Here is a 23,711-nt window from a genome sequence, read left to right on the forward strand (position 1 = left end):
TGTAACTTATTAGACTTTTTCATTATTTTTGAGGTGTTGTTAATTACTCTACATACAGACTTTTCCTTCTACTGTTACAATGCCCGTGTGTGGCATTGCTTGTGTACCATCACTACTCTCTGCTTTAAACTGGAATACTTGCATTTATGGAAAATTTGACCCTTTTTACTACATTTCGGAGACCTGCAAGAGAATTTTTCTGTCAGCTCCAATCTGCTACAGGAATAAAATTTGCTGTGGTCAACACTTTATTTATTTTAAAATGATCTGGTGATCCCAAAATCTTAGGCCACAAAAGGCATGTGGCTTACAGTGGTAGGGAACAGCAGCTCTGAAGGGACTGCAGTGCATTCAAATGTTTGGGACAGAACAGATTCCATTACCAGCAAGGTCACTGTACTTGGTCCCCACTCCATACACACAGTGTCATTTTGTGTACACTGAATCTGCTCAAAAAGACCACAGATTTGGCAAAGAGAGAGAACAATCAGGGTCTGCATCTATTCCCGAGCTGCATGGAAAATCTCATTTCTTAAAGTAGCAAAATAAAACCCAAGAATATCCCTGAGAAATGCCAAATACCCACCAACAGAACTAGAGAGGACTGATAATAGTCTGGCATCTTGAAGCTAAAAGTTAGTTAGCAACACTGCTAAATGTCAGCTCTTTAGTATTTATGTTTCATTATTTCAAGGGGGGAAAAAAAGAAAAATCAACAGCACACATACCAAGGGCATCAGACTTAGAATCTCCATATTGTCCTTCACAAATGTGGTGAGATCAAGTAATACCTATTTTCCTTTAAAAATAACACAAGTAAAATTCAAGTATAATGAAAGCACATCAAGAAACAAACTGTACAATTTCTGAACTGCACTGTTTATTTTGCTGCTTGAAACCTAAGTGACAGTATGCCACTATAATTATGGGGTTTCTTCTAAACCTTTACTACACTGCAGGTACAGAAATATATGGACACATTTTTGGAGAATTGACATTTTGCAAAATGCAGCAAACATTTCAATTTATACATGAGAAAAGGAAGTGTTCAAAAGGGTATGCATTTCAAGTTATTGCAGGTTATTTCTGTGAGAGAATTTCTGCAGGTAAAACATATTTAAATTTAACCAACAGTAACGTGTCAGTGTACTTAAAATCATGACAAAAATCTTCTCTCTGGTCATTAATTGCCCCTTGACAAATTACTAGGATGTTGTATGTTTAGGGCAAGATGTCAATACAGCATAAATCCCGTGGCATTTTGGTTTTCTTCTGGAGATTAAAGCTGTTTTTTTCTTGGGATAAATGCAGCAGCAAAACACAAACCAGCTGATCAAAAAAGCACTTCTGCCATAACTCCAATAATTTCAGGGCACACCAACCGACAGTAGTTTTGCCATTCCCAGTTCTTTTAAGGTTTACATCACTGCACTGTTGCCTTAAGTAGGTTTGTAGAAGCTTGTTTTCTGTTAGGCCAGCTTGCTGACTACAGCCTGGTTGAGAGAATTTAGTTGGTTGGTCCATTTATCTAACGCAGTATAACGTGCACCACCTCTCTTCTGATGGTCCAGTTCTAGGAGCTGGTTGACTTGATCAATTCGGCCATGTATAGTGCTAGGAGTAAATAAATAAAAACTATCAATTGCTAATGGACATGGAAATAGGAGCTAACAATGAATCAGAGGTAAAATAAGAGGTCTTCTACAAGAGAGGCACAAAGTCCATTTCAGAATTCAGCACTTTTATAATTATTGTCCTGGGCAGTACTGCCTATTAAGCTGTCATGACTGGAAATCAAACAACTAATTCACTGGGCAATGCATGTTTTATCTGCTTGGCTATGACCCCACACAAAGTCTGAAGCAATAGGACATAAACAGTTCTTGAAAGTCAAAGAATCATGAAAAATGGAGATTTATGTGAAGAGAAGTCAAACAATACAAGCCCATGTATGGATTATATATTTGTAGTAGTTATAACAAGTTACTCTCCAGAAAAATAGGTTTTACAAGTTGTAGTTAAATTCTTCTAGTTAAGAGAGCAGACTACCGATCTGTCAACTTGAAAATGCACTCAAAAATGTACAAGGGTGTAAGCAGCAATTACTAAGAATAATAACTTCATAATTTCATAGAATAACAACTTTCCTAATTTCATAATAATTCAGGGAATTTATTATTTAATTAAGAATTAAATAAAGAAGATGCTCTCTGTATAATTTTCTTGGTTCCCATCCTTCAAACATACTTTACTGCTCAGAAACCAAGCAAATACAAAGTCAGCACCATTACCTTTCACTTCTAGAATCAACCAGTATTACCACAATGCCCCAAAATAGTTTTGTTGCCTCTTCTACAGTTCGATTATTTTAAAGTAATCAAAGATCAATAATCAAGAATCAGGTACATACTTATCCAATATGCACTGCACAAGCAAGCTTTCCACATCAGCTACATCTATGTTTAACTCCTGAAACAAAAATAAAACTCATTATGCTGTTACTATGTTCTGCAACATTAAAACCCCCCAATCTTTATTTTCATATAGAGAATTTAGTTTAACCTCTGTTTCGTACTGTTCCTAAGTATCAATTCAGTAATGATCAATTAAGCAAAAGACCTCCACCCAAAGGACACATGGCCAAGAATCAAGAGACCAGTAACCTCTCAGAAAAAGCTGAAGAGGCAAAAGCAAAATTTTATAAGCTCCAGAAATGAGCTCCTTTACTGACTTACTGAAAAAACAAACAGATAAAAAATATCCCAAACCAAATAACAACAAAATAAACCACAACCACAGAAACCTAGGAAATAAAATAAGACAATTATCAGAAAAGAATGGATCTGGACTCAAAACCATTTAGAGACATAATTGCATCTTCTGGCTCAAGCAAGTTCTGCAAGTGTTAAGTCTAGCTAAAAAAAGAGTATACTGAGTTCTAAAAGGAATTTAAGCATAAAAAACAGGCATCCCTAATATTTCATGATGTATTTTGTAATGCTGTGAATTTTTGCAGGCAAAATCACAGATCCACAGGAGATGGGAATAGTCATATATTACCACTGGGTTTTTATTTCATTCTTTGCAGATTAGACAGTGAAATCAGGGATTCTATGCTAATACTTGGTTTGTTCTACTACCACAGTTCTGTAACTCATACAACACAAACATGTGATGATAGCTTATGAGCAAAAGAGGTTAAAATTTTAAAGTCCATAAAATTTATGTTCATAATTACATTTTTGATTATACAAATTTCACTTCTTATACTTTTCCTAAGAAATGTGATTTTTCTAAACCAAGTAGAATATGGTAGTTGAGTATTTTAGAAGTATATCATAGTACATATTATAATAAGCAGTTGGATGACACTTGAAATTTACATTTTTGCACTGCAAAGCTGCCAGGAGTGCATCATTAGTACTTCATGGTTTAGAGTGTATTTTAGATGTTATATTTCTGGAAGCACTGTATTTATTAAAAGCTTTTATTCACAGTTAATCATTTACTTAAGCAAATGCAAGGCTACTGCCACATACCTTAGAAATAAAAGGAATATGTATTCTTGTGTAAGGCTTAATTAATTTTATAAGCACTTGTGTTCTGATGTTTCGCAAAAGCTCTGTAAGAGAAGAAAACATAAACAGTGTAAAAACAACAGTATGGAAATAAAGCTGCAATAGCACTCCATCCAGAAAGATGCTACCTTCAAAGACCATGGTGTTTAGTGTAATTCAATGGGTGGGGAAGCCCAGCAAAATAACAAGGACCCTCCTTTTCCAGGGACCCAAGCAATATGTAACTCTGAAGGTGGACAGACAGAGCTGAAAACTGTTCCAACATGGAGCAACATTTTCTCTGGTAAAAATTTTATTTATTCAAGTTAACTGGATAGATCATAAAAATCATTGCCTGGTATGTCTGCCCCCCTAATTTATGGCTAGAATGTTTGCTGTGTACAAAAGTGAAAAGGGGCTTAAAGCCATGCAATTTAAAATGTCTGAGCATTTAACTTCATGGGGAGTATTCACATTTAAAGTTAAAAGTCAGGGCCTAATGGTGTAATTACAATGAGGAACTGAAGTTGTATAAAATGGTCTGCATGGAAAGGCTCATTTTGCTTAGATAAAATAGTGCAGTCATTTTGTAAATTTTTACATTATTAAAGACAGTTGGGATAAAATGAAAGCATAAATTATAAATTAACAGAGAAAAAAAAACTAGGTTCATTTTTACCTGTTTAAACAAGGACTGTTTATGTAATAATATGCCACTGAACACCAGATTATGTGTCTCAATAAACTATGGAGATTAAAACAACGAGGCAAGGTATGTAAACACAACTATGAACAAGTTGTGTATCACTGCAGAGTGAACATGGTGAGACATCAGTAGCATATAAGGAGTGACACTCAATTCCCTTCAAAGCCTTAATTCAGCTTCCTGCTCTTGCTCTCCAGTTCTGGCACACCTTCCTCCACGAGCATCCAGCTCTGATCTTACCAAGTCTCCCTCCAAGACTTTGCAGCTCACCAGCAGTCCAAATGGAACAGCAGCACTGGGTTATATTTAGTTTCCCCTGCTGTTTGCCCTGTTCTCTTTTACAAACAAGTATAAGGAAACCAGGTCTCTGGATTTAACTCTTTCAGGTAACTATCCAGCTAAATGATCCTGCACTGCCACAGTCAGACTCACTCTTGAAAACAACAGTTAGCTGAAGAACTGAGCACTGTATTCAAGTGAAGAGACTCTTGAATCCTCAGATACATGAAAAATGGGTGAGGTAACTTTATTTTGTCACATTAATGGAACAGAAGGGCATGTGTTAATGTGCTCCCATTCTATTAAGTAGAGGTACTATAACTCCAACTATTGTTTACAAGATAGAAATGAAAAGTATGCATCTTTTCATTTAACATTATATTAAATGAAAATTAAATTATATATATTATAAATTATATATATATTATATAATTTATAATATATAGAAATTATATATATTATAATTTTTTATATTATATATATAACTTATAATATATAGAAATTATATATAATAAATTTTATATATTATATTATTATATTATCTATTAAATTATATATAATATTTAATTTTAATATTATATTACTACATATTTATTAGTGCAACCTTCATTACGTTGTCTATGTATTTTGTATTTTGTGTAATCTGAAGCAGAAAATTATAAACTAGCAAACATCAAAGTGGGTGAGACTCATACAAACCATCTTTAGAGATGAGGCTTGCTCTCATTTCACTATTCCAAAAACAATACTCAAAGTATTCAAGTGTCTTAACACCACCATAGATATCTTACAATAATATCCACTCCTCTAGAACTTTCTCCATCAACTTTGTATATCCTTGCAGTCATGCCACATGCCTGGATGCAAGTTAGCCCTGACCAACTTCTAAATGACTTGTAAAGGAATAACCCACAAGTAATTACAAGGAACTCTTAGTGCCAAAAAGAAAAATAAACCAAGGTGGGGGAAGAAAAAAAAAAGGAGCTTACTAAGTAGTGAAAACAAAAATTAATATAACAGCCTTTAAAATACCTTCAATGTGCTCCCTTATGAAGGGATCGTCCATGATGTTGCTGTGATTTGTTTTCAGAATCTTCTCAAATTCAGTGATGTCATTATTCTGATAGGCACTTCAGAAAAAAACCAAGGGACTGAATTACTCATTTTAAAATTAAAACAGACTCATAAGATTATGTTCCACAATTTCTAAAAAAACATGTATTAAGCACTGGTGGAAAATATTTCTGTTCAGAACCTTTATATGCAAAAACTCGATTTCAAGATGAAATGCAGCAGAAATGACCTTTCTCCTGTTTCAATTTTAGCAACATTTACTGAGGTTTGGTATGGACATTGAGTTGTTCCACAAGTGCACTCAATATCAAAACTTTTGTACTTTAAGAAGCTATTCTTAAATACCCTGTTTTGAAAAGTATCATTACATGAATTTTGGCTTCATGAAGTCATACTTTATGGAACAAATAAGAGCTAAAAAGAGTCTACAGGGCTGGTGCTGTCTCTACAATGTCCAGCTTAAGCTGAATGCTAAAAATACTGAAAGGTGAAAGAAATAAAGACTTCCAGGATTATTCATCATTAATTTTGGCATAATATTACTTTTTAGATTTTTACTTATAGGCTTGTTTGTGTATATGTCCTTTCACAAGTCGATCCTGTCATCTAAGAAAGCATTGCAAAAAGAAGGTGCCACCATAGCATCATTTAAAGGCCAAGAGCTGCAACCTCTGAAGAAAGGCCTTTTTCTTGAAAAACATTCTTTCAAAACAAAACTTTCAACTTCTGTTTAATACTAATATCAAACATTTTAATAACAACATCTATTTGTCCTTCATATTCTGTACATTTTAAGATTGTTTTGAAACTGGTCAAAAAAGATTCATCTGTTATTAAAATGGCCAAGAAAAAGACCTGTTAAGTTTAAGGCAGAACTTCAGCAGCTTATAAATAGTTATGTGAATGGCATGGACTGTATCACATGAAACCAGTAAATTTTACTTCATAATAAAAGAAATTTCAGTTCAGTATATTTTATTGTTTATTTCACAAGTCTTTTCATCATATGTAAAGCATGCAAGTCCCACTGTAGAGTATAGGTAGGATTAAAAACGTAACTGTAATATTTGAAATTAATTTTATCATCACACATTCCTTATCAATATTGCTTTAACTGTGTTATTAATTTTAAAGAAGGAGTTATACTCAAATGTCAAGATAAAAGATATAAATGAGAAACATGAATAAAATCAGATTGGGTAAGGCCATCTGGAGTTCCTTCTGCCTCAAAGTCATATGAAACTATGACAGTGAATTAGAAAAAAACACATCTAAAGTGGAAAGAGTTACTGGAAATAGTCCCTTACTAAACTGCCAAATAATTTATTCAATCACCATGTCAATAATGGATGAACGTCCTCACTTTCAGAAACAGTTTGTATGTATACAATGGTAAAGCACAACAGCAGTATCACAGCAGTTTGTTCCAACACAGGATCAACTGTTTCAAAATGAGAGCAGACATTACTTCTTATGTAGGGAAAAGATGGGAAAAGGAGCAGAGGCAGGCCAGAGAGGATACAGTAGGTGAGCTTCAAAAACCTGCCTCAGTTCATTGACCTAATGATCTTCATACACTGGAAATTCTCACAGTTGCCTGTGAGGTAGAGGTAATGAGGTGCCTAAGAGATAATGAGGCTTTCTTTTGATTTTCACTTGTTTGAAGGATACAGGAGATCACTGAAAGTTAAGTTTCATATTCCTAACTTAGGAACTCATGATATATCCATGCAGCAAATGATTCTACTGGCTTTGGTATGAGATGTCACTCAACTCAATTTCTCTTATGTAATCAGCCAGAGCCTAAAAAGACCAGTTGCAGTACAAGACAGGACAACTTTATTTAAGGGGAGAAAAGAGAGTTTTGTCACACCATAAAGTGGGAAAAGTACACAGCTGCGATACCCCTACATAGTGTGCCATCTATGGCACTATGATCTCTCATAAGAAGTTTCTAAAGAAAAACAATCCTTGAATATTTGCCCAATATTTATGAATAACTGTGTTAACTGTGCAGAGAAACGCCATTTCTAAAAATGTTCCCTTTCAAGTTTGGACAATATATCTTTTTTCTTTTTATCATTTTGTTCCCTTCTCCAGAAAAATGAAAATCTTACCTTACTAAATTCGTCATTGCTAGAATCTCTGGATCATTTTTGTATGGTTTAGCCTACACAGAACAGAAAGCATAATATGCAAATTCAGATTTTTTTTTCCATTTCCATCCTTTGGGTAATTTCTCTATATATTCAGAAAAGGGTGAGGGGATGAGGGGTGGGTGTGTGTGTGAAGGAGAAAGAAAAAAATACCTCCTGAGAATCAAATGGATTTATTCCAGACTTCATGAGCATGTTTGCTAAGACCAAATATTTTAAGCAAGTGGTTCTTCTGGGGCTCCCTGATTCATCGTAATTCTTGAATGCTTCAAAAAAATCAGTATGTGCCTTTTCAAACTCTCCTTCTCTTAAGTGCATTTTGCCTCCACATTCTGAAAAGAAAACAGAGATGAAAAGGAACACTGTGTGCTTGTTGCTGACTACAATAATTGTACTCAAGTTCCATGCTATTTCTAAACAGATTACTGAAACATTTTCAGAAGTGATTTGGTTCTCAGAAATCATTAGGAAAAAAAAAGCATTAAGGTCTTAACATATAGCACTGCCATTTGAATAAACTCATTCCAAAGAAGAAAAAACAAAACCCAGCCTACACCATAGAACTTAAAGAACACTAATCCTCATAGCCAATAATTACATCACCATTATCTTAAAATACTGCAAAAACTGAGATAGAATTTATCTCCATTTCAGTGGCAACAGACTTTGCATATTTATGGAATTTTCCCTATCTGCTAAGCAAAAACACACAGCAAAAATGAGAAATACTTTCTGTATCCTTTTATTTCTGAAGTACCCACTGCTGCCTGATTGTCTGTGCAGTACCTACACCAGGGAAAGGAGGAAGGCATAACAGTGTTCTGAAGAAAGCTGTTTTTTTTTCAAGACACACGGCTTGTTTCCACTACAGTTCATTATTGCAGATAATGAATTATATTTTCAAAAGCCTTTGGTTCCTGCTGAGTTTTAGTGAGGTAAGACACAAATTTATAAAAGGAGATTGCAGGAACAGCAGCCCTTCTGCCAGCAGTCCCTTCTGCCAGCAGTCCTGTCAAGCCTTTATTTTCATGCCCTGCAGATGCCTTTGCATTCTTCTTTTGCTGCCTCCCCTGGTCAAACAGCAAGTCCTCCTCTTGTCTTTCTACTGCTTCTCTCCTAACAGTTATTTAGCCAACTGTCCTGCCCTTCTGACCAGTGCCTCTGGTACTTGGGCACCAAAACTGCAGAGCTGATGTCCTGCAAGAAGAAAATGATGAGACTGCATCTACAGAAGCCTCTGTCTTTATAGGTGGAACTGGAAAAAAACCACTGGTTATCAGATTTTCATGGAACAAATCTCTGCAACAGAAGACAAATGAAAAATTCAAGGTGAACTTGCCTCTGATAACTCCCATGATCAGTGGATGAGGAATGGCTGACTTGATGTGCAATGACTGTTCATATAGTGCTTTAAGTTTTTTGTTATTTTTCTGTGCTGTATACATTTGAATTTCCAAAGCATAGATTTCCAATAGTTGAGTACCTTTTTTTAGATCATCTTCCCCATCATCAGTCTAGGACAGATTAAGTAATAAATACTGTGAAATTTTAAGAGAACAGCAATTTCAGTTTTATACTAGTAAAACACTGATAACCAAATACTCGCAGTAATTTCCTGTCAAAAACAAGGATATTCCTAAAACTCTGAAATTCTGATGTAACTACTTACAGAAAACATAGTACTCAAAGAACTTACCACAGGCTACATTTTGAAGCCCTTTATTTAAAACATCATTATTTCCTATTAAATGTTTTTCTCAAAACTTTAATTCTTTTCCACTTTCCTTAAGCCACACTCTAAGTATATAAATACAATGACTGACACAAATGCATACATATATATATATATAGGTAACACATATGACTCTTCTGCTACCTCTAACAAAACCATTTCCCAGATATTTGTAACCTATTTTCATACTGAAGGAGGAAAAGTGTCAGAAACAAGCACAGCAGACTGCATGGCTAATTTATTTTTTCCCCTTCCAGATGGGAAAGTAACAACTGCACTTTCAGTTTTGAATAAAGCTCACTTGGAATCTTTGCTATATTTTAAAATGAATATTCATGCATTATAGATTATTTAAAATTATTTAAAATCATCTTTAAGGAAAGAATAAAGCACTTAGCATTTTTTGTTCATGTTATCAAGCACATAACAAAATCAGGCACAGTATTTCTTCCCTCTGTACTAAAGCTCAGCAAAATGCCTCAAAGGCCAACAACAGATACATTAAAAAAAAGCATCAATGCTGTCTACTAAGGCACGGTGATTTAGAATATAAAGGTACCTGGCATGACTGATGCAGCTGACGCAGAATCTTTTGTAACTTTCCATATTCTTCTCGTTCTAAATATAATTTGCCAAGCTGTAATGAAAAGAAAGTTGAAGTACTGAGGTCTATTAAAATTTCACAATTATAATTTATAAATTAAGAATTAGCTGAAGGTGTCAAAGAAAAGCAAAAAATAGGAAGTTATATATTTTACCTTTGTGTTTGTCTTAAACCACAATCTATCATTCTTAGCATCTTTCAGAGCTTCAAGTGTTGTTTCATAGAATTCCTGAAGCAAATCCATCTGACATAAAAAATCAGAATTCTATAATTGTAAACAGCAAATTTGTACCTGTTAATAAAGTCAATGTGAACAAACTAAAAGTGCATGCTTGAACTTCAAAATAAGAAAGGTATCTGCATCTTACTTAATGTTTGCATTTAAACTGCAAACAGCTTCTAAAATAACCAAACTGACTACATTACCTTTTTTTCATGAAACAGGTATCATTAAAAAGTATTCACATTTTAAGATCTGTACCCACCTGTGAAAAATGAAAGCCACCTTATAAAACCCATCTTATATAACCAAGGAACAGAACTCTGATGTTTTGTAACAAACACAGGGCAATATTGCTCCCACTTAAAAGAATAAAAATAATTTACATATCAAAAAGAAAATATGCTTTACAAAAAAGAGGAATAGGGTCAAAGGAAAAGATGCCTTCTTCTTTCTGGAGTAGCAATGCTGAGTGGAAGAAAGCTCTTGAGTGCATCAAACTAATTCTTGGCATAAAACCAAAAAACCCCCATCTGAAATGGGAATTAAAATGCTGAGTGTTACCTTTTACAAGGGTTCTACAAAGAATGCATTAGGATTGCTCATGGCCACTGTTCCTTTGGGGGTAACAAATCTGTGACTATATATCAAATTAAGATTTCCAGACTGTCCCTCCAGGTCTGGCTCAACTACAAACCAGAGACACTGAGCTCTGCCAAGAAGGGACAGTCTGAGATAATCCTGTAGACCTCAGAGTAACCCAGCATTCAACTGCCACCTCTAAGAGTGACAGGATTGTGATAATGACCAAGGACTCAGCACTGAAGACCAATGATCCTCCATATGAAGGTGCTACTTTAGGTAGTCAGTGAGGGGAGTTCCCTTTTCTTTGTAAAACTTCTACAACAACACAAAAGGAGCTGGGCTCTGTATCTATGGACATGTAGCAGCACAGTGCACTGGACAGGCAGTATTTCACACCAACACTTCATTGCAAAGATTCTCCTTTCCCCCCAAAATAAAAAAAAACCCACATTATTTAATTTAAAATTATATTTGAGCGGGCACTTCTATTGTGTAGCTATGCTAAAAACTGAAATAGAAATTCCAGGTAGATGTTGTCAAAAAGGACAACTTTATGAAGATTTATCTGTGCTAACAGAATCCACTACTTGTGGGAAATATATTTTTACATATGACAGTAAATGAATACTCAAAATTCCTCTATTAAGATCAAAAAAGCCCAAACCAAACATAAAAAATGTCCACAGTTAAAAATGCAAAACTGAAAACTATGAAGATGAAAGAATTGATGATCCAACCTGCTTGGAAGTAGAGATATAATCAAGAATAGAATTGATGGATTTTTCAGAGTAATTCCTTGTAACTGCACTCCGTATGTAGGTCAATAGCTGTTTATACCTATTCATCATTTCAGGAAAGTTAGTCTAAAAGAAAAACAAAATCACATTATAATTTTTGTTTTAATTGTTGAATCTAAGATATCTTGCAAGTTTACATGCAGGAAAAAAAAAGCTTAAAGAAAGACAATGCAGTAGTGGTTGCTATTAAAACTTTCATATCACCACTTCATTCATAACCTGCAGAATCAGAAATAACCTCAGGACTGCATAAAACACACATCTAAAATATTCATCAATGAAGAAAACAGAGCTGGGCATACAACTCTTTGGAATGGCTGCATACACAGCATGTAAATTTTTCTGTTTTGTCCTGGTGCAGTACACACAGAGAAACGTGACCACTGTCAGTGGTGTGACACCTCAGCACAGCAAGGACTGAGCCTCACACTTTCATGGAGTACCAGCTGACTACAGCAGTTATTTTGCATCCATTTTGCCTTTGTCTTGCAAACACCACATAATTTCCCTGCCATGTCTGTAGAAGCCATTAAAGGCTGTAAAAAGCAAGTTCTGGTAAATTTAGTTGTCATAGCCATAAATTAGAACACTAATTTAAGATCTCTGGATCAAATACATATTTATGCTATTTACTCCCAAGTGATAGATGTAATTCCTACCAATTTAAAGTTTATTTTAATCATCTGTTTCAGAGCTTTGAATCCCCATTCTCCCTTTTCGCCTTCGAGCTCCAAAACCTGAAAAAGAAGAATTTTTAAAACTATATTTATAAAAGCTTTATTCAAACTTGAATTGTCTAAAATATACATATCCCATACATGCCCTCCCACCCCCACAACTTTGCTTCTTACAAAGTAATGTTTGACTCTGCCCTGTTCTTCAATTTTATTCTTTCCTGTTAATACTGAAAAAGTGAGAGTGTATCTCCTCAGTTTTCACAACTTAGCTGACATAGGGAGGGTGAACATGATTGTTGCTGTTGTTGTTGTTATCATCTAACAGCAAACACTTTATTGCCAAACACTAAATTTTAACACCGCTCCATAAACGTGTCAGCAAAAATAGTTGTAACACCTCCTGCAAAACTGAGTCAACTGAATTTTGACCAAATTAAGTTAAAAAGCCCTTCTGAATTACTATGAAGAAGATTCCTTCACAAAGGAGAAAGGCTTCTAGGTTTTAATGCAGCATAGTTAAGAAAATGTTTTGTAAGTAAAAACTTTAGAAAGTTTTTTTTGAAGTCATGTACATAGTTTTGCTATACACTATAAATGAGCAAAGAGATGCAAAAATCTATTTTTTCTTTTAAAAGTTGCATCTTACATACTGCTTTCTTATAGCAGTGTGCAAACATTAAAAATTTAAAACTGAGATGAAGAAAAGAAACTGTGTTAGTTAGTATTTACACATTTAAAGGTCTGGAATCAGATAGCAAAGCAAATATAATGTTACATAAGACACTGGGGAAAACACCATTTCATTTAAAAAAACCTAAATGGATCTGGTTTCTATTGTTGATGCATGAAAACACATTTAGAACTGTTTAATTAACTTCGTAAATCCTGAAGATTAAAAAGTCAGATCAGTGATAAGACTATACCATGTCCTATTTGTTCTCCCTAAGATGATCCTGAAAGGCAGTCAGCCAGGAGTTTAAGATACTCAATAATAAACTTAGCACATTAGTAATTTAAAAGATAAATCCTACTCTTAAAATTTCAGAAAATAACTCAAATAGTACCTAATTTTTAAAATGTGAATTAATATAAAAAGAAGAGATAGAATATAAAGACAGACAACCTTCTGAAAACTGCTTAATGCTGCTTTGGGGTCATCTTCCTTCAAAGCTTTGGAATTGTAGTATTGATTTTCCAGATCCACATTTGGTTCAGAATTGCTGTCCTCAGAATATTCCTACATTTCAAGAAAAAAATAATAATCAGAGAAAAAAAAAAGAAATAATAATCAGAAAAAAATCTGCTGAAAAATAGTAATAGATAGTACTCCAACTGGCACAGAATGCTTGTGTATGAACAGGCAGTGTTTGGTTTCAGAGCACAGAACAGGTATGGACCCATGTAATGATTCTCCCTCTCTCCCATTCCTAGGCCGGGCTCACCATCCACCAACATTTGCTGTCAGCAGGTTTCTTTCTGGGTTCATGAACGCATAGCTCCACCAACTTCACCTTTATGACAAGTACAGATTGTATTACTGAAATTCTGCCAATGCTGGAGTTTCAGCACAGAGGCCCAAGAGCACATGGCATTTCTGGGAGGGGGGAGAACACACTGCCCACTGCTCCTCCTGAAGGCACTCAATGATGCAGCCTTTGGTAGCCACAGAAGAGGCTCTGGTGAGCTGTCACACAAGGAATGATTCAGCCATGGAGGGTATCAAATACTTCCATGAATCCCTCTATAATCTGCCTTTCTATGCCACAACGATTCATCCTTGTCTAAGGAAATTTAAAAAAAGAATAATGACAATAACACCAGCTGCCTATGCCCTGAGAAGCAGGAGATGATTATGAAAATGCTAAAAATGCTGCCAAAGATGTTGGGGCACGATAATTTAATCAAATAATTATCCATCATGCACACTAGTGCCAAAGAAACTGAAGTATTTACTTCTAACAGTTGCTACTTAATTTTTTTAGGAAGTACTCTGAGACTACTTCTGATGAAAAATCCCTGCATATTTTATCTTCTTTTGCTAAAGGACAATGCTGCATGTCCAAATTACAAAACACTAATAAAGTTCAAATAATAATTTCATTTGATATTTACATGATTTAAAACCACTTCACACCTCTGCATTTTCAAGCTAACTTCTCTGAACAGGATTTTGGCTATTAGGAGATGAACTGTTCCAACACAATCTGTTTAAATCTCAAAGTTGCTGCTGTCAGAGTAACTTTCCCTTGCACCAACATAAGCAATGCACAGTCAGGTTCCTTCCTTTAGGGTGGATTTTACTCTTGCTGTACTTTGTCAGGCACATTTATTCTTTTGTTCATTTGTATATTCCTACTATTAATGGACTCCTCCAAAACCATAGGAAGGAATGAAAAAAGATGAGACAAAAGACAAGTTTTAAATTAGCTCTCTCCTCCCTGCACTGCAAGCAATCTCTCAAAGTTTAACTTTGCTGAAGTTCTAAAGTAAAAATGAATTATGGGAGCCCACAGTCAAACCAAGTTTTAATAAACATGGTACTTGAGACATTTTTCCTTCTACTTTTTAATGTTTCTATTTGTAACATGTAGGCAAGTTGCCCAGGTATGTATTTATTTTCACCCACGAAGTACTATCATTAGTGAGAATGAATGGACTGAAAAGTCTTGTGAATTCCACAAACCTGTTTTCTGAATTCCCACAGAAGTATAAAAATGTGATACTGAAAACAGCAAAGAAAACAGGAAGCAAGTGTCTTATTTAATTGGGCAGTGTCTCATTTTGGTTGGCTTGTTTTTGTAAACTCCTTATCCTATCGATCCGACTCCAGTGGAGCAGCTATGGGCACACACCCGATGTCAACAGCTGTATCAGACACCTTATACACACAGGCTGCCAAAAAATAAACAACAAAGCATTTAAGATATGTGTAATCAGCTGATGTCTTGTTAATGCTTAACTTGGACAATGGGGAATATTTTTGGCAGAAGTGTCTGTTTGCAAAGATAAAAGGAAAGCAAACTAAATTAATTCCTTTTAGGAGACAACGTGCTCCATTAGCCTCAAGCCAGAAACATCTGAACTTTCATCTTAGCTCTGGCAATGATTCTGGATGTGGATTCATGCAGAAAGCCTTTTTTCAGATAATTTTTCTCAATGCTACTTAAATATCCCATAAAGATAATTTCATAACATTAATACATAATAAAGAAGTGTTAAGTCTATTGATATTTTTTCCCCCAGTGGAAATGCATTGAAATTCATAAAAAGTACTGGTTTACATTTTCCCAGCTATATTTTTTCTTCACTTGATGCCTATGTGCATCAGACTTAGGATGATGATATGGACTCAAAGCTGTAATGGAGATAAGGTTTCCTACTTCCAGAAAATGTAAGGTGGTTTATTTTTAAAAAGACATATTTAGACTTAATGGCTGTGAAAACTTTAAAACCTCCAACTAAGTATGAGCTGATGCCATTAATCTTTAGACAATGTTAAAAAAACCAAACATCAGCCATGTAGATACTGAATCTTATTTCAAGCACTGATGCTCATTATGCCAGTGCTGATATTCAGAAGGACAAGCACTCTGTCTTCTTTTGATGCAGAGATGGCTTAGTGCACTAGGATACAAATGCAAGAACATTAAGCTTCTGCCAAAAGCAAAAAAGGAGGAAAGTATAAAGCTGTGTCCTGAAAGATCCAATTAAGAAAAAGATTAATTTCCTTCTCAGTTCTGAAAACAGAAAAGTTCTTTTAACAATAAACTCAGATAGCAAGAGCCTAGCCTTTCCTCACCCTCATTTTCAATACCCCTAGTTCCTGCCTGAACAACTTCCCCAGCTCAGATCTTATAGGTAGAAAGTTTGCTGCAAATTAGGTAGAAATATATGGTTTACAAATAGGATTTCTACATAACTCTAAAAATTTCCACTACAGCATCCAGACCTAACAATTTGCATAGTGACGAACATCCTTAATTAGAACTTTGAGATATAAAAGCAGCCGGATGATATAATTTATCTCTAGCTGATGTAAAAAAAGTAAGAGGCCTAGGAATTTTTAAAACTAAGGTCCTGTTTATATTTTTCAAATGAACATCAACATTATAAGTACAAATGAAAAAAAAAAGAGCAGTCTGAGTTGCTCATTGAGCAAGCATTGACTGAGTTGCACCCATTGCTCTTTGAAACCCATTGAAATGTTCCTTCCTCTGAGGATCATCAAAACAAACAATTAGGGTTTTTATCATCACTCAAGAAATTTGAAAGCCCTGATAAGAGCTTGAAAAAATGCAGTTAAATAAGTTAGGATATTATTTAAGCATTGCTATGTTGAAAATCTTAATGTTCTAAATGTAATCAGTTATATTCAATCCTAGGCCATCCCATTGCTTTTTGGAGGAAGAGAAATTACTACACTAGCTCAACTGTAACAGAGATAAAACCTCTGATGAAGTTTACTCTGTCTGGAATATCGTTCTTTCAAATAGTTTTAATAAAAGTTAAATTAGTATCAAGAAATCAATTTATTTAAGAAGTCTTTATTATGTTACATATTCAGTTTTCATTGAATTTTATCTAGTAAACAGCTTTAGAACATTGAGCCTCAGCTTGTAAAATGAGCACACACAGAAGTCAATTCACCCGAGTCAGCTTTAGTCATCCTTTTCAGAGCCCGGGCCCATCTGCAGTGTGTCCAGCAGCAAAGGCACGGGAACAGCATCCAGCACCGGCTCCTCCCCATCCCTGCTCCCAGCCTGCCCCTTCCCATCCCTGCAGCAGGCAGTGCCTTGGGCTCTTGGGCTCCTTGCTGCTTTCTGAGGACTGGGGCAGGAGCTTTGCCAGTGTGGCCTCCAGAGATTACAGGTCCTGAGGCACGGCCCCTGTGCTCGGGGCCAGAACAGCGACAGGGACAGGAGACCATAACAGTGTATCAGGGACATCTCAGTGTACATGTGTGGCATTCTATCTGTCAGAGTGGCACACTGACCTGGTAAAGTTCTACATCAATAAAAACAAAGATACAAGTATTTTATGAAAACTACTGTTGTTACCAATTTTCTGGTCTCCTCACTTGCCTGAAGCACTCCTCTAATTTCTACATCTACTTCTTACCTAAACTTGTGCTCCTCTGTTTATCATTTGCCACCACTACAGGAACTGAATTCCTACTTTGCCAACCTTTTTTAATAAAAGGAGTAGGGGGAAAGCAGCTATATACAGGCAACTTTCCAGAAAAAAAGACAATACAAAGAGTTCTATTTCTGTAAAAAATTATCTTTCAAGGACATTGTTGCAATACTTATTACTGTTAACTGTCAGTTGCTGGTGATTTTACCAAATTTCATCCATTTGGCTGACTCAAACAATTTATTTTTTTATGAAGTGCAATTGTTTCTGAGAACAAATCCGGTACAAATTTGATTTTACTTCAGCTAACTTTGTTTCATAACCATGGCATTAGGAGGTCTAATGCACAACTTTCTTTGCATTTGCTCCTGCTCACCTGCAGGCAGCAGGACAAGCAGCAATTACCAGGTTCTACCTGAATTTGCCAGTTGGTATCCAGGCACATGAATATAAAGAGAGCAATCAGACTGGAATGCAAAGAGCAAAGAGGAAAAAAACAGAGGCAAACCCCGAGAGTAAAAACCAGAGTGAGATTTGTGTAAGGAGCCTGCAGCCGCTCGGCCATGCATTGGGAGTCCTGGTTTCTTTTTCTTCACATTCCAGGTCTCTGTTCTGCTGCTGCTCCCTAACTCTGCAAGTCATCCAGTGCCTGCTGGCTCACACCAGGGCTGACACCAGGAATAGAAGTCTGTGAAACCAGCGATTTGCAATGGCGTCACAAGAGTTCCATGAAAAACAGTGTTCTGCCTTTGTTTTATTTTTTTTTTTTCATTTGGAAGATGCACAGAAATGAGACAGGAGACTGCAGAAAGAAAAACCTGGTATTATGACATGTAAAGAGTACAGCAAAAAAGTGCCTTTTCTTTCTACTTCTGTTGTGCAGCTCTGTAGTTTTCTGAAAGTCCAGTTTCCAACATAACTTAGAGGAAATTTATGTCTGTTTAACACCCAACTGCATATCAGATCCTGGAGAGCACCATTCTAAACATAGCCCTAAATAACTGTCAAAAGAAGCCAACGAAAAACCAGAACTTACCAACACTTGTCAATGTTTAGACAGAAAGAATTTACTGACTAATTATTCTCAGGCTTTTTGCCTCAATACTTCCTTCTGAGACATTATGGTAATGAGCAAAATAAACCTCATATATATTAATTCTGTGTTTGGAGTCTGAAGAGAATGCATAAAAAATATCACAACACATGGTGAATCCATATAAAATATGAAACAATAACTAATTTAGAGAACAGTACATCCTATGTCCTCTGCTAAGTGCACTTTTATTAAATCACATACTACTGTAATTAAACTTCACTAAGAAACAGAAGAGGGCCAAGTGGATATGCTTGATTTGGTAGATCTGAATACTTGTTTTTACAGCATTACCACATTCTTGTTTGCAACATATATACGTATTTCATAAAATGATGATAATAGTGAAATATGAGCAATTGGGAAGAGGAGACAACATCCACATGAAATTTCAACTGTATCTATTAAAATCCAGCAATAAAAGACAGAATAATGTCTCTGTCTACTGATGAGATTGCTTATCAAATTTGGTAACAAACAAAAATTCCTTTTGCAAAGGACTCTGTTTTTCACCCTGTTGGAAAGAAAGAGACAGCCAACTCATGCAGTTTGAAATAAGTAGTAAGGCTGCCTATGTCCTGATATCATCACATCCTGAAACAGGAAATCCTCAGCAATCTGAAGGGATGCTGCTGTATTTGAGTTGTGCCAATCCTCAAGAACCTGCAGCCATCTCACAGGGTGCAAACTGATGGCTGCTCATTGGAATTGTTACAGGTCTCCCACAAGTCACTGCAACAATATAACTTCATAAGGTAAACAGACCAGTTGCTTGGGAATATATTTGTCCAATCTTTCCTCAGATTAATTTTAAAGTTGAATTTCAGAATACAGTAAGATGACTCATTAAGAACACCACAGATTCCTTATTTATTTAAAACAAAACAAGTAAACCAGTAGATGTACTACAACAACTGTCAATGTGTTGTCATTGTGCCTGGAAGAATCAATTTCTGGAGGAAGACTGAGTTTAGCCTCCAAGTCAATTCTAAATATAGTCTTTTGTCCCAGACTGAAAACAAAAATGGAATTTACAATGGTCCTTCCCTCTTTGTACTTCTTCACCCTCAAGCTGGATCTAGTAAAAATAACTTGTACTGAAATCATGAAAGGCACCTAGCAGCACCAAACTAAAAATTAAAATTGAGTGGCTTTCATAATGACCAGTAAACATTATTCTGTTCATTGAAGCATAAAGTGGAATAATTCATGTTATAATCAAAGCTGTCACAGCACATTACTAGCAAATTGTGAATCTAGGTTCATCTACCCACAAATATAAATGAAATTTCTTCCTGATACCAAGATTCTAGTGAATAAACTCCATTTCTGTAGGAGTGGCTGAGGTCATTTACATGTAAAACTTTGACTTTTTGCCTACTGAAAAACTAAACAGAAACAATCCAATACAACCTGGATAGTCTTCAATTGTTTAACAGTGTAGTAATTACTCTAATTCTATAAAATTCCACAATGAAGCTGGGAAAGATCTGGGACTTTGGAATATCTGTTCTCATGTCAGTTCAAGTGTGAAACATTTGCATACTTAAGGAAATTTAACTGACTGGGTCTACATAATCAGCAGGTCAAGTGCACATTGAAGAGGAACAGCCATAATCACTTCTAATAAAAGCTGACAAAATTAATTTTTTGGGGAGTCTTCACTGCAATTGTTATGATGGCACCTACCCTGGGAGACCTGAACCTAGTTTCACCATATTTTGACAAAATAGCTACTTCTTTCATTGACTGTTTCTGTAATCACTGCCTTTCCCCTGGTTCTTATTCACAGCACTCACATGTGCTCTTTTACTTTCAATTCTGCACTGATAGGAGTATTATGTCTTGTACTCATTCTTTTGTTGCAAAGCCTCTTGCAGCAGCCCTGATGCTCAACTCCAGAATCACCTCACAGTCTTCTCTTAATTTAACAAGCTATCAACATGAAAGGAAGAAATCAGGCCCTACCTTCAGGACCTTTAAGTTTTTCCTGAAACAGTTCTGTGGAACACTACAATTACAGCCTCAAGCATTTCTGAAAACAACAGTCAATCATGGTTTGTTAGTCCCAGAATGCTGAAACTAATCTAGCTGGAATGTTTTTACTCTTCAATTCTTGGGTTTTTTCTCCCATCAATTATGAACTGAAATAAAATTTTAAAAATCTGAAGCTTGGGTATTGGTAGATGCTTTACATGGGTGTTACACACTGAAAAGAAAAAAACTAATGTGCTCCTAACACAAGCAGTATTTTAAGATTTTTGAAAGGTCTGAGCTAAGGGTAATTAATGAGAATGAAAATGTTCCAGTAAAAGTAACCCCAGTCAGAAGTGGAAATCTGCCACAAGCAAGGTGCTTCAGGAAGGTTTTTCCAATGAGAAATAAAGTACTTCAGAAGAAACAAACACAGACAAAAGCACTAGACCAATTATTCTTGGAGAAAACTGACATAAAGCAGTGTAAGTTTGAACTGCACTTTTATTCATATCTGTATAGATTGAAAAATGTAATTCCAATGGTTTCTCTACAGGCCCAGCTCTCATGTTATGGAAGGATATGGAACATGAATTCCACTGTCTTTAATATTCCTCTGACTGTATCACATGGAAAAAAACCACCACAGTATTTCACATCAGGACACAAATTTCAATGTTAATAAAAATGAATGGAAATTAATTTTGGAACAAAATGTTTTTAATGGTCTCTGTGTATTTCCTTCAGTATCCCTGTCTCTACAGTATGTGAATTCATTCATATACTGAAAGGAGAACACAAACAGTTTTTGGAATAGTGACTTGAGCAGCTTGCAGGGTTTTGATGACAATGCCTGTCAAGCAAGCACTCTTACATGAATGGAAAAAAACCCTCAAAACCAAAAGCAGATGCTTTTATTCTATATCTACTGTCATCCAACCAGTCTAAGCAGTTCCTAACAAAAACTGCCCAGAAACTATTCCAAATGAAATTAGGTAAACATTTTAAGTGAATTCCTAAGTGACAATGACTACCAAATAATGTGTCAGAAAACAAGTCTTCCAGAAGCAAGTGTCTGGAGTTTTTCAGTGAAACTGCAACACTATTAACACAGGTTTAGATGAAATTAATTAAACAGACTCTCAATCTTCTACCATACATAGCTTTTTTTTTAAAAAAAAGAGTCTCTAGTTCTAAAAACCCACTCAAAGTTCAGAAAAGAAAAAAAAACCCAAACAAGCAAACCTCAAGCTCCAATATAACGTAAGAGCAATATAAGTATAATTAATCAGACAAGCAGCAATTTTTTAACTTTAAAAGCTTAGGACAAAACTTGATGTTAACATTTAACTAAACGTGACACGAAAACTCCTAAACCTTACAATTAAAACCAAAAAGGGAGTGGTAGAAAGGTTACAAAGACTATAAAGACAGAAAGTTAGAAATAAGTGCACCCTTCGGCGCGCTGGATCAGAAACCGGCCGTGAGGCCATTTCTCCTCACTCTCCTTTCTCTTCCCCTTACTTTTCCCCAGTTTGTGGCTCACACAAGGACACGAGCGGTATCTGCCCCAAGGGCCTCTCGCAGTCGCGGGTGGGGAGAAGGGCGGGCAACTTTATCACTTCACTCCGTGCCCGACACTTGGGCCGGGGCAGGAGGAGAGAGGGGAGGAGGCAGCGCGCCGGAGCCCTCCCCTCAGCGGGAGCCCTGCGGGGACACCAGGGCCAGCCCGGGGCCGGGGCACCAGCCCGGGCCTATCCACCTGCCCGCCCGGGGCTGGCCTGCTGCTCCGCGGAGAGGCGGCCGAGCGGCTGCTCCGACAGCAGCACCCGCCCCTCGCAGCCCCTGCCCGCATCCTCCTCCCCGCGAGGGAAACTCATCCTGGATGTCCGCGCTCCCTGCCGGGGCAGCTCCCGGCGGGGCGGCCGCTGCGGCCGGTGCGCCGCACCAGCAGCGGCCCGCAGCGCCGCCGCGCCGGCGGCACCCCCGGCTGTACCGCTGAGCCCCCGCGCCGCCCCGCGCCCTACCAGATCGTAGTCCTCCTCATCATCGCACATGAAATCATCCTCCATGTCAGACATCTTGGCCGGAGGACGGGCGGGGGGCGGCGGCGGGGACGGCCCCTTCTCCCAGAAGCCCGCGCGGCGCTGCCCAATGTGGCTCCGCTCCGCCCGGAACCCGCTGCCGCCCGCGCCTCTCCCGCCCCCGGCCCGGGGCGCTCGGAGCCCAATCCGCGCCGCCCCGCCGCCGGCTCCCTCCCTCTGGTAGCGACCGGCCCTTGGCAACGGCGGCCGGGCGGGGCCTGGGCACTGCGCGCCGGAACCTCCGGGGCCGGCGCTGCCTCTGCCCGGAGTGCGCCGTGCTGGCGCCGGGGCCGCCTGCCGTGGGTCCTGCTCGGCGCTGCCAGCCCGGGTTCCCCCGGGAGGCTGCGAGTCTGGTGACTGGCGAGTCTCTGGAAAGGTCGAGGGAAGTGATCCTGCCCCTCAGCCCCGATGAGGCCGCATTTGGAGAACCGTGTGCAGTTATGACTTTTACAGTAGAAAAGAGATATGGAACTCCTAGAGCAGGTCCAGCAGAGAGCTAGTAAGTTGGCCAAGAGTCTGGAGATACCTCTCATGAGGAAGGGCTACGGGAGCTGGGCCAGTTCAGCCTCAAGAAGAGGCAACTGAGAGGGGCTCCTGTGTAAAGCATGGGTGTCAAGAGGATGGAATTGGGCTCTTCTTTGTGGTGCCATCAAATAGAACAAGGAAGAACGGGCAGAAAATGATGTACAGAAAGGCCAACCTGAGCATGAGGAAGAACTTTACTGTGCAAGTGACCATGTACTGGGACAGATTACCCAGAGAGGTTGTGGAGGCTCCCTGACTGGAGATATTCCAGAACTGTCTGAACACAACCCTGGTCCATGTGCTCTAGGATGACCCTGCCTGAGCAGGGAGGTTGGACCAGATGAACCACGGTGGTCCCTTCCACCCTGACCCATTCTGTGAAAGCTCGGCCTGTTGCTGTGACCAGCATCACTGCTCAGCTTCATTTTCCTTTACTCAGTGCTGCTGAACTGTTTACCTGGGATGCGTTCACCATAAAAAAAAATTATATCAGTTTTAAAGGCCTGAACTCTTTA

At 37.4% G+C, this 23,711-nt stretch overlaps 1 protein-coding gene across 2 annotated transcripts; it reads right to left on the bottom strand.

Annotated features, from left to right (window-relative positions):
- Window positions 1–858: 858 nt before the first annotated feature.
- On the bottom strand, window positions 859–22,721 carry COPS2 (COP9 signalosome subunit 2). 2 transcript variants are annotated; one of them, XM_036389342.2, is made up of 13 exons: window positions 22,615–22,721; window positions 13,511–13,624; window positions 12,370–12,447; window positions 11,651–11,776; window positions 10,263–10,352; window positions 10,064–10,141; window positions 9,112–9,286; window positions 7,926–8,104; window positions 7,734–7,786; window positions 5,575–5,672; window positions 3,540–3,622; window positions 2,411–2,469; window positions 859–1,614 (listed from the first exon to the last, which is right to left on the bottom strand). In XM_036389342.2, the coding sequence occupies exons 1-13, from the start codon at window positions 22,666–22,668 to the stop codon at window positions 1,470–1,472; spliced, it is 1,332 nt and encodes a 443-aa protein (XP_036245235.1). In that variant the 5' UTR covers window positions 22,669–22,721; the 3' UTR covers window positions 859–1,469. The 2 variants fall into 2 exon arrangements, with proteins under 2 accessions (XP_036245235.1, XP_036245234.1); XM_036389341.2 differs by having other exon boundaries at window positions 10,263–10,373.
- Between the last annotated feature and the right edge of the window lie 990 nt (window positions 22,722–23,711).

The sequence above is a fragment of the Molothrus ater genome, chromosome 13 (assembly GCF_012460135.2).
Source record: "Molothrus ater isolate BHLD 08-10-18 breed brown headed cowbird chromosome 13, BPBGC_Mater_1.1, whole genome shotgun sequence".
Taxonomy (NCBI): domain Eukaryota; kingdom Metazoa; phylum Chordata; class Aves; order Passeriformes; family Icteridae; genus Molothrus; species Molothrus ater.